General features: G+C 40.3%; 1 protein-coding gene across 1 annotated transcript in view; it reads left to right on the top strand.

The window, feature by feature from the left end:
* LOC120246380 overlaps positions 1-12,301 on the top strand; it is a gene marked incomplete at its 3' end in the record, with an annotated part of 69,720 nt that overhangs the window by 39,164 nt on the left and 18,255 nt on the right. The window contains exons 4-5 of the mRNA XM_039253858.1: positions 5,819-5,991; positions 7,209-7,395. Coding sequence (XP_039109789.1) covers positions 5,819-5,991; positions 7,209-7,395 — 360 coding nt within the window. The remainder of the gene's footprint in view (positions 1-5,818; positions 5,992-7,208; positions 7,396-12,301) is intronic.

Below are 12,301 nucleotides of genomic sequence, written 5' to 3'. Positions count from 1 at the left end.
GTGCTTTATAAATTTTAGATACTAACCGTTTATCGATATGTACTTTGCAGATATCTTCTCCCATTCCATTGGTTGCCTTTTAGTTTTGCTGTTTCCTTCACCTTGCAGAAGCTTTTTTTTTTTTTTAAATGTTTTATTTATTTCTAGGAGAGAGAGAGAGAGACAGCGTGAGCAGGGGAGGGTCAGAGAGAGAGGGAGTCACAGACTGAAACAGGCTCCAGGCTCTGAGCTGGCAGTCAGCACAGAGCCCGATGCGGGGCTCGAACCCACAAACTGCGAGATTATGACCTAAGCGAAAGTCGGACGCTTAACCGACTAAGCCACCCAGGTGCCCCAGAAGCTTTTTATTTTGATGAGGCCCCAATAGTTCATTTTTGCTTTTGTTTCCCTTGCCTCGGGAGACATGTTGAGTAAGAAGTTGCTCTGGCTGAGGTCAAAGAGGTTTTTCCCTGCTTTCTCCTTTAGGATTTTAATGGCTTCCTGTGTTACATTTCAGTCTTTCATCCATTTTGAGTTTATTTTTTCATATGGTGTAAGAAAGTGGTCCAGGTTCATTCTTCTGCATGTTACTGTCCACAGTTTTCCCAACACCATTCCCAGGTGCCCCGAATGTCCTGCTCCTGAATGCTGAATTACAGCATTTCTAACTTGCACGTAAAAGTCGTCTTATTGAAAGGAGTGGCCTTCTTCCTGTTTGGATATGGACTCAGTAGGAGAGGGGCTCCTTACAGTTAATGTGGCCTATTCTCACTGATAACTATTTGATCTCTACTTTCAGGGAAGAGAGAACGTATCTGACAGACACACAGGAGCATGAATAAGCATTGGCATCCTTGTTGGGCAGGTGGTAACTGCTGTTCTCTCCTAGGAAGTCCTGCTGTGTGACTTTACCAGTGAGCAGTTCTGTTCTGCCCTGTGCTGTTGCTCAGTGGGGCCCAGCTGCCAAATGTCATTGTCCAGCAGCAGCTCCCTGTCCCCGGCTAGATTGCCGCTTTCTAGGAATCCTTTTCTCTCCCTGAGTCTACCTAGCACAAGCTTATGAGACCAACGTTTACAGAGCCATCTCATGCCTAGTATTTTCCAGCTTTCTGCCCGCACTGCGTTGCAATTAATGCAGTTTTGCATTTTAAAAAACCATGCATGTTTAAAAAACCATGACCCATAGTAAGAAATACATTTTCTATTGTGACCTAATTTCAAAAAACTGTACTCTCATTACCTGTGATAATTGATACCTTTTGTTAACAGGTTTTTAAATGGTGTTGGAGACTAACTAAATTTCATTTTATTCCTTGTGGGTCACAACCTAGATTTGAAAAAAACTACTGTAGAGCAGTGGTTCTCAGATTTTTTTGGTCTCAGGACCTGTCTGTACTCTAAAAAGTCATGTGGGCCCTATCTCATGGGGAGCTGGAACCAGCTTGTACTCGTTTGCAAGAGCTGACTGTGCACGTCTCTTCGTCTCTTCCCTACTTGGAAATCAGTAACATCACCTTGTTAGCTTGTAATTGGCCATGGTGGGAGTATTTACACCGTGCAATGGGCAAGTGCTACAAATCAGAGCTGTTTTTCCCCTTGGGGAGCCACTTGTTAAACCTAATACCTTCTCACCTCTCGTTATACTACTGATATTTACCATGTCAGATATTAGAAGTAAGAAAGTTTTGAAGTGCATGAATACACAACACACTTCCCATTAGCCAGCAGAGTGATGTCAGCACACATCGGGTAGCCTCTGGAAGCTCTCCTGTGCTTGTGAGAACAGGAGTGAAACAGAAGAGTGATGTTTTGTACTGCACATAGGGGTCCCCAGACCAGCCTTTGCAAACAGTTGTTGCTAGAGAAAGCAGCTTCTGGTAAGGGAGTATGTGAACTAATAAGGAAAGTGAGAGTATGAGTACTCTTGGCTTCTATCCCTGGTGTTTCAAAACCTCCAGCCTCTACTTTTGAGTGTCTAGCAATCCCTTGGAGCACCTGCTGGCTGGCTGTGGTATCTGTTGTATACAGTGCTCCTTCATTCTGCCTGGCAGATACTGTCCAAGACTTGTTTGAACTCCATGAAAGGTCATTAAAAAAATTTTTTTTTAAATGTTTTCTTTATTTCTGAGAGAGAGAGAGAGAGGGAGAGAGACAAAGACAGAGACAGCAGGGGAGAGTCAGAGAGAGAGGGAGACACAGAATCTGTAACAAGCTCCAGGTTCTGAGCTGTCAGCACAGAGCCCGACGTGGGGCTCGAACCCACAAACTGTGAGATCATGACCTGAGCTGAAGTCAGACTCTTAACCAACTGAGCCACTCAGACATCTCTGGATGGTCATTTTAAAGTAGTTAAATTATGGTCCAACAGAGGACAGTATTTTAAATCCATGGATTATTCCAGTTAGAAGACTGATGGATTTAGGTTTGGGAGAAGAGCAAGTGGTTAGAGAAATTTTAGTATTTTTATGATTATCTAATTTGAACATGAATATCTATTTTTCATGGAGACATTTGCCAGCTTCTGAAATTACTGCTTTTTTGACTAATCTAAAGGTATGGGTAAAGCATTGCAATAATAGAAACAGAGAATTGATTCCATTTTAGAAACGCATTCTCCTTGGGCTTCTAGTTGTCTTATACCAATGGTAGATTTATTTTGCTGATATCTGGGCTATGCCCAGAAGCTCTAGTTGATGATTTTTATTAAAGAAAAAAAAATCCACTCTGTCCTGGTATTACAATCATTTGGAAGAGTGCCAGTAGGTTACGGGTGTTTTTCATATAGATGATGGTGCCCTGGAAGTGAACCCCAGAGAACTCCTATCTGATTGTGCATTATCTTCTACAGATCACACAGTGAGACTGGCAGACAGCGTGTTTGATGGCTGTGTCTACACTTGCCTGCTCTGGGTTAACAGTGCCCTCATCCTAGAAATCTCTATTGGTGTGCCGGTATCTGTTGACTTTGTAAAATGACTTTGGCATCCTGGAAGCACCCAATTGAATTGGCCACTGTCAGACAAGCGAATAATAAATTGCATTAATAAAAACAGCACAATAGCTGTTAGGCAGTTGTGTGGAGGCAGCTTTCCAGTCAGCTCGTATTTATTTGCAGGCCGACATTCTGTTGCTGCTGTAAACCCATCCAGATCACACTCACTTCTTGCCTCTGCTTCTTCTTCCTTTGTCCCATCTGTCTTGTTCCAGCATGTTTCAGGAAAATCTAAAACTGATTCTTTGTATGCTGTTTAATCAATAACCTTTTGAATTTCACATTCTTTTTATAGCCTCTTTATGTTTTGTTTACTTGTCAAGCACAGGCATGCTGTTTAAGGGAGAAAGTAATTTTTACTAATGTATTCTGTCTTTATATCTGAAATGTCCCCTCCCCTTTTAATCTTTGCGATCTTTGATTAGAGAGCAGTGTGAAGAGTCTGGACTTGAGAGTCAGGCAGAACAGGAGGGTTTATTTCTACCATTTATTACTTCTAGCTTTAGACTATTCACGTAACCACTCACATCCTCAGTATTCTCATCTGTGAAGTGGTGGTGATGATATCTGCTTCTTGGTGTGGGTGGGATGATTAAGTAATGTTGTACATAGGAAATTTATAAAAGGCTAATGTTCGTCTGGTCACTCAAGGAATGAGAACCCACACGGAAGTAGTAGGAATTGCAGTAAACAAATGATTGATCTGCACTGGGACAGGAGGTTGCTGCCTGGATGAAGAAGGCACACGGACACCTCCTGACCCAGCAGTAGCCACGTGCCTCATGGGTTCTCAAGCAATACCTGATGTCCACGGACTAGAGGGCGTGATGGGAGTATCCTGCTTGAGTTGTTGAACAGAGGGATTCCAGCGAAGCCTTTGCCTCTCTTTTTTCCATAGATCGAACTGTTTTGACCAGTGTCTGGCCTTTGGCTCATTTGGAAAGTTTTCCCCTAAATCCGTTCTAGGAGGCAGATGAATTTGTAGAGTCTGAGGGCCAGGCTGTTTTTTATGATCTGCCTTTCATGGGAACAGAGAGGGGATTGTTTACTCTTTGAGACTGATTAAAGAAGCCTCACTTGTTAGTTTTTTTGGGGGGATCAGCTTTTCCCAATAATCATTAACCAAATACACATTGTAAAGTAAAATTTTACCCTTAAAAGTGCTTGACATGACAAAAATAGCATCTAGATCTTACTATATTAAAATAACAACTCTAGCTGGCAGCATAGTTAGTTTAAAATAGTTGAGGATGCCATTTTAAATATAACATTGTAATTTTTTTAAGGTAAACTCTACCCTCAATGGTTCAAACTCCTGAACCTAAAACCAGGAGTCCCATGCTCTACCAGCTGAGCCAGCTAGGCACACCTGAAGGTGCCATTTTTAAAAAAGTCAACATATATCAGTACATATGCAAAGGCTTATTCTTAAAATCTGTTTCTTTTGTTGGCTTTGTACCTTAGTATTGAGTTTCTCTTGCTTGTCATAGAAGACAAAGAGGAAATCTTTATTTTTTAGAATACCTACTCTGGAAACTAGTCTTCATTTTCTAGTGCAAAAAGCAAGTGCAGTGAACTCCCAGGAGATCTAGTTGTAAAGGTGCCAATATGCATTTGTTTCATTTCCTGTGAAATCCCATTAGGATTGCTCTCCTGTGTGGTGACCTCCACCCCATCCCCAGGATTGACCACTAGTTATTGTGAGAAGTCCTAAACTTTGCATCTTACCTGGTATTAGTTATTAGATATTAGAAAAATTAGCTTCCCAGTCTTTTTTGGTCACTACTGCTATCAAGATACTCTGGGAAAAGGAGGTATAGAAAGTTCTAGTTTCCACTCCTCTTCACTCAGATCCTCCAAATTAGTGGTGCTGGGATAAGGATAGGTCAGTACTGAGAGGGAAACCTCTGACCAGGGTGGGCAAGACTATTGAGAATATACTTGGTGGGGGTATGGGGGGGTGCCTGGGTGGCTCCCACATCATTTGAGTGTCTGACTCTTCATTTCAGCTCAGGTCATGATCCCAGGGTCATAGGATGAAACCCTGTGTTGAACTCTGCACCAAGTGTGGAGCTTGCTTAAGATTCCCCCTCTCAGGTCATGATCCCAGGGTCGTAGGATTGAACCCTGTGTTGAACTCTGCACTGAGTGTGGAGCCTGCTTAAGATTCCCTCTCTCTCTCTCTCTCTCTCTCTCTGACACACACACACACACACTCTCTCTCTCTCTCTCTCTCTCTCTCTCTGCCCCTTCCCTCCCTTCCCAACTCAATCTCTGTCTCTTTGTGTCTCAAATAAAACAAATTAAAAAAAGAAAACAACCTTGGAGCCTCACAGAAGGCAATTTGCCACCAATTCATGTGATATTAAGTCATGGACCCTCTCCTCAGGAGGAGAACCACAGAACTTTTATCTCATGATGACCTTTTCAGGAAAGCTGGCTAGTGACCCTGGCTTATGCTTTCTTAGGTTTTTTTGTTTTGTTTTGTTTCGTTTTTTAATGAAGTTGTAGATCACATTTAAGAAGACATCTAGGAGACTTAAAAATAATCCAGTTAAAGTACCCAGAAGGATTAAATTCCTACTTTCCTGGATTGTTGCTATGATTTAGGAGTCGTGTGTAATTGTTGATGCTACTTAAGGTTTTAAACCCCAAAAAGCTATGCATTTGCATTTTTCATGTGATTGAGAAAATTATTGGCTATTGATATTTTTGAGGAGTGGACACAGTTATTAAAACAGATATTTTGTCCATTTGAGATATTTTATACTTAATGATCCATAACCAGTTTGTTTCCGGAGATTTCTTTCCTTCCTCTTCCCTCTCTTCATTGATTTTTTTTTTTAGACATGAAGAACAGCCACGGCCTTTTGTGCTGCGTGCATGCTTGAGGAACTCCCATGATGAAGTGAGATTCCTACAAATGTGTTCTCGGGTTCTGGTGTTCTGTCTGCTCCCCTCAAAGGATGTCCAGTCTCTCAGTTTACGTATAATGCTTGCAGAAATTCTCACAACAAAAGGTACTTTTTTTTTTTAATAGTTTATAGTCAAGTTGGTTTCCATATAACACCCAGTGCTCATCCCAACAAGTGCCCTCCTCCATGCCCATCACAAAAGGTACTTGTATAAATACTTCCTATTACTAATGTGATGGTTGTGTGAACAAATGTGCTACACACTAATGGGATAACACTTTGTATACACCAATGCAGACCTTGTATATTGTGGGACGTAGGGGAGCTAAAATCTTTTCAAATTTTCAGACTTTAAGTGTCACTCAAAGAGAGCATTTTTTGGCCATCCATGATAATCAAGTTTTTATGTAACATGTTGCCAAGTGCATAGTTCATTCTGTTGTTTATTTTGACAGAGGATAATCAGTCCTTACGCTCTTCACAGGGGTACATCCATTTGGGATAGGTTTTGAGTTACCCAGGTCAATAATATATACATCAAGGAAAGAATATACTCCAGTGTGCATTTACTTAAAACACTTTTAAGATAGAAGATTCATTGATAATGCTTATACATAATTTTGTGAACATGGAATAAATAAAAAAGGATCTGTACTATAATATAATGAATTACTACAGAAAGTATATTGAGGAGACGCTTGACCAGAATAAGAAAAGTGGAAGAAAATAGAACCTAAGAGAAATTTCTCTTGACTCAAAATCTCAAATAACACTGCCTTTGATGTGCATTTATGGAATATTTCATTTATTATCTGTGGCTGTTAGTGGATACCAACCACAGAGAAAAGGGAACTTTTTAACCGAAAGTTGGTAGGGTGGATTGGTAGTAGTATCATTGGCTTTTTAACAGCTTCTTCCCTGAGGTCTGCTTTCACCAGTTGAGAGCATGTTCAATTTCCTGTTTTGGCACACAGCACATAACAAACTTTATAAAAGAAATAAAAGAAAAAATAATCTGTGTACTTAATTTTGATGTGTTTGTTAGGAACTTGGGTTCCAAATGACTTTGTTTCATTATTCCTTTAAAGTTAACTCATTTGTTAAGACAGCCACTGGCTTGCAGCCCTAGCTGGTAGCATACCTAGAGGGATGGGCAGCTGTCTGTTCATGCACACATGTTTTGAATATTCGAGTTGTTCGTATGTTCCCCACTTGGGTAGTTTAAACACATCTCCTGAGTGTTGTGTCAGTTCTGTAAAGGGAAAACAGTTCCTCCATAGGACAGTACCATTTTCAGTGGTGCTTTCTTTTCTGTCCCGCAGTCTTGAAGCCGGTAGTGGAGTTACTTAGTAATCCAGATTACATCAACCAGATGCTGCTTGCCCAGCTGGAGCGCAGAGAACAGATGAATGAACATCACAAAAGAGCCTACACCTATGCTCCTTCTTATGAAGAGTTCATCAAGCTTATTAACAGCAACTCAGATGTTGAGTTCTTGAAGCAACTAAGGTATTTTGCCTTTAATTATAGCTAAATTATAATAGCTGCTAATTATCTTCCTCTCCCTTGTTAGGTTAAAATAAAATGTGGTTGTCAGGGAGGCACAAGGAAGCCTATATTCAGTGACCAGTAAATTTATCCAGCTTCTCCTTTAGCAGAGGAATTAGTCTTTTTTTTTTTTTTTTTTTAAAGTATCGTGTTTTTCAAGTAATTAGGTTCTAATAGATTGAAAGCTGTGTCATTGTAGAAGGACCTGCTTAGCCGGATAAGCAGATGCTTACCTTAGAAAAGCATTGGAAGGAGATGATGTGTTTTTAAAATTACATAGTAGAACATTGGTTGATTTTCATGTTTCTTAGAAAATGTAGGCCCAGGTTTGGGAATCATGGGTTCTTGACTAATTGCTTTGAAAAAATATGTTTCAAATGTACCACAGGAGTCTCTTTTATAGGGGAGTTCAGTCTTCCTTACTGTATTTGAGATATCTTAGAGGCATTGAATGTGTTTTTGTGTATTTATATTTTATTTCTCTAAAACGTGCATATACAGTATGCTAATATTGTAATGTACAGTTTGTGGATTTTCTAGGCTTCTGTAGTTTCTCCTCTATTTTAGTGTCCCCAAAAAATAATACATAGGGAAGAAAGGCAAGTCTGATGTGTCAGTTTTGCTTCTGGTAAGTAATTTGCTTTTTGATCATTGTGGCAATTGACCTGATAGAGAACCCAAGATCCCATATCCCAGATTTGTGCTCGGAGGTTTACAGGTTATGCCCACTCAAAGATCATCCTTTCCATGGCTTTCTTTGACTCCTTTTAAAGTGTCATTCCGTAGAATGTGAAAGAGCTCACAATGACAGGACATCTTTGTTGCCTCCTCTTCCCCTTAAAATTGCCAACACACACACACACACACACACACACCCCTCAAGTGCTGGAGATGCTGTTCAGAGGAGTATTTCAATATTTCTCTACCTGATGCTCCTACACCTATTGTCCCCAGATGTATCGCATGTGGTGTGACAAAGGTGTCATGACCACCCTCTGTGAAATTGGAGTTTTCTCTTAAGACATTGTTTGTGAGCAGATGGTACTTCGTGTTGATAAATTGTGGAGGCATGGCATTCCTAAGTACTTTTTCCCTGTTAAGTAGTCTTTTCACAATACAGTCAGATGGGGACCATTTGGTAAGTCCAAGGGAGTTTAAGATAACAACTTAGATCAATGATGACAGATACTTAACTGAATCAGTATTCATTCTACTTCCAGACTTATAAGTGAGTGTTTTCTGTTTTGTGTACCAAACAAAAAAATCCCAGCACTGCACACATGTTGACCTAGATAACCATATAACAAAAAGGTACCAAAAGGCTTTTTAAAATCAGAAGTAATTGTTTTGAATGGTCAACCATTGGTTTGCTAGCACAGTTCTGTATTATAATATGAATGGATCTTGATTAAAATTAATAGTCCACCTTTTTCAAAATGTGCTAATCAAAGGCTCAGAACTATTTGAAATGCTATAGATATCTTAATGTTGGGCAGTTCCTCATCTCATAGGTAAAAAACTAACTCAGCAAGAATTGACCTTTAAAAAACAAAAGCCCCAGGATGATGAGACAGCTTGGTTTTGTCACAGTAGGAGCATTTTGGACTGCCTCCACCTGAGTGACCAAAGAGTACACTAGAAATTCTGATTTGACATTTTCCCTTTATAATGATGAAACAAAATTGGCATGAGCTCTTAACTCTTCTGGAAGACCACTTCCTCCTGATGTCATAAATAGGGCAATACTAAAGGCTAACACACCGGGTGTGTTGAGAGGCAGACCCTCTGTTGATCACTGACAGGCTTAAGGGGCAGTAGAAATGCTGAACTAAAGAGTGTTTTATTTTGTTTGTTCATTTTTTGTTTCTTTCAAAACCTTGAGATACAGTGTACAGCCCATTAAATTCACCATTTTAAAGTGTATAATTCAGTAAGTTTTAGTGTTTTCAGACTGTGCAACCATTACCTCTAATTCCAGAATATTTTCATCATTCTAAAAAGAAATGCTATGCCCATTTGCAGTCACTCTCCATTGCCCCTCCCCCCAGCCCTTGACAACCCCTAATCTCCTTTCTGCCTCTGTGGATCTGCCTATTGTGGACATGTGATACAAATGGAATCATGCTACATGTGGCCTTTTGTGTCTGGCTTCTCTACTCAGCATCTTATTTCCAAGGGTCATCCATGCTGTGGTATGAATCAATACTCATTTCTTTTGTTGGCTGAATAATATTCTGTTGTATGAATATACCACATTTTGTTCACTTATTCATCAGTTGATGGACAATTTGGGCTGTTCGCACTTTAAAGAATGCCTTTTTGGGTTACCGTTGGGAATTTTTGGAAGTAGCATCAGTGACTTGATAGAGTAAAATAAAATGTGGATTCCTTACCTCTTCCTATCTCCATCTCTCCCTACTGAATACCTGCCCTCAACAAGGAGTGATAGAGTACAAGACACCAGCAAGGGATCTTCCTTCTGTGCATTATTCCAATCCCATATATATTCCTATGCTCATTTGTGCCCTCCACTTCACTGTTGGGGCCTGTTTCCAACAAAGTTCAGAGTCCATGTGGAGGACCCTTGGAAGCATCATCAAATTCTTAAAGTGCCCATTCTATTAGAAACAAAAAGAATACGTTTTCAGATTGAATTATGTTTATGTAATGACTGAGTGCAACTGGAATGACCTATTTTTCTGCCCCCCCCCCCCCCCCCCCCCCCCCCGCCCCGTCTCTTTATAAGCTTTCAGTTCCTCATGTAAATCTTGGGAAATATGTTGATGACTTCTCTTTGAAGGGCTGCAGAATTCTTGCAGTAGGCAGTGTCAATTATGGGATCCTGAAGCATATATAGCCCCCTCAACAAGCGAGGCCCCTCAAGAACTTTGGGGAAAAATACTGTGAAGGCATTTTTCTCAATGAGAGATGTGTACATCCAGAGTTAGTTTCTGAACACTCTTATAAATACTGTATTATCCTGAGGCATCTTGCCCTGACCTAGAACTATGAGACAGTTCCTTGGGCTTTGCTCTATGAGAAAATGTGTGGCAGTTGTGTTTGGTATGGCACTGGTGTATCTTTTATCCAAGGGGCAGTGTCCCTATTCACTGTATGTGAGGGTAACCCAGAGGGGAACCTATGTTTTCTGCTTCTTGCACAGATTGAACTAGAAAGGCTACCAGGAACAACTCTCCAGTGGCAGAGTTATCTTTTTGCTCAAAAAAGGTGATGTTGCACAAATAATCTGGCTACTTGGCTACTCATTATTTATCTGATGGAAAATTTGCTCTCTATTAGAGGGTCAGGTCTGCTTACCGTTACTGATAGTCAAACTTGCTTTCCATCCGACTCCTGTCTAAAGACAGCATCGATGAAGCTTATCAGCTGCCCAGCACTAATGGAGCTGGTTTCTTCAGTCATAGTCTGAACTATTCTGTTGTTTTTCTTCTGCAATTAGAATACTCTGCTGTCTGATTTTATTAGCATTTTAGGTTACTATCTGCACATTGCTCTCAGTAAGATTTTGAGATAGACTGCCTAAGGTGGAGAATGTGTCTTACTTAGACTAAGTAGTTGATGGAATTGTGCACTTTTATTTCATACATATTTGGGAGATGTATATTTTCTAAAGGAAGTCAAGTCATTAAACTCTGTTGGGTTGAAATGCATCAAAAAACAAACAACCAAGCGAAAAAACCTCGATAGTGATATTTGTAGTTCTGTGGTTGTTTTTTTTCTGAGTCAGCAAGAGCTGCTTTTACAGTAGGATTGATTATAGAGCTCGAAGTGCTCCCTTTAGGAGCACCAAACTAGTGGGTTTTGACCTTGGCTGTATATTAGGATCACCTGGGCTTTTAAAAAGTTAACAACTGGATATCTCACTGTCCTTTGTAGCTATTTGTTTTTTCTTTTCTGGCATCCAAGATGTTGAAGTGAGGATGTGGTGGCTGGACTGGTAGAACATTTTGAGTTTTCCAGTGTCTTCTAGTAGAAGCAGGGATCCACTTTGCTAACGAAAACAGAAGCCAGGAATCGAAATGTCATGTTGATGGAGGATTTTCAAGGACAACTGACCAGATTTCCCACTGCCCATCTGGGTGGTGGGATGACTTTTAGTCTAATAATCTATGTTGTACAGTTCTAGCAAGGCAGGATAGTGTACATCATACATATAGATTGGACAAATATGATTTTCCAGGACTGGACATTTGTCGGATAGAGAACCCAAGATCCCATATCCCAGATTTGTTCTCGGAGGTTTACAGGTTATGCCCACTACTCTCATTTTATAGTTGAAGGAAGTAGAGTGACTTGTCCCGGATCACTTAGCTAGTGAGTAATAGCTAGGATTCGAACTCAGGTCTATCTGACTTGAAATCTCACATGTAAGGGTGGGTAGCCTACTAGCCAGGTGGGCAGAAAACAGCAGTGACACTCAGCCCAACCCTGTGGGATTTCCCACAAGGGTGAGATAACCCTCTTCTGTCTAGGAGCCTTTGCAGGCACTAGCCCTTGGCACAGAGAAAAGTCCCATCAGAAGTACCATCATTTGTTACTGAGATGGTGATAGACTGCCAGAGAGGCAGGAGTGATAAAGAAAATCAGAGTGGCCTGTGACTGCTGTAATTTCATTTGCTTCCAGGCCAACTAATCAACTGATCTAATCAACTTCATTAGATTTTTCAGTTTCTGGATTTGTTTATTTCTGACCCCTTATTTAAAGAGCAACATGGTGAATCTAAATATAGTAGAGAGGCAATTATAACAATAAAAGGTTTAAAATTAAAAAGGCTAAGTGTTATTTAGCTTGGAGAAATGAAGGAAACCTTTTTGTTGAGTGTGGACCGAGATCGATGTGTTTTCT

Source organism: Hyaena hyaena, unplaced genomic scaffold (genome assembly GCF_003009895.1).
Source record: "Hyaena hyaena isolate Hyena2069 unplaced genomic scaffold, ASM300989v1 scaffold_467, whole genome shotgun sequence".
Classification (NCBI taxonomy): Eukaryota; Metazoa; Chordata; class Mammalia; order Carnivora; family Hyaenidae; genus Hyaena; species Hyaena hyaena.
This window is presented reverse-complemented; position numbering and strand designations above follow the sequence as displayed.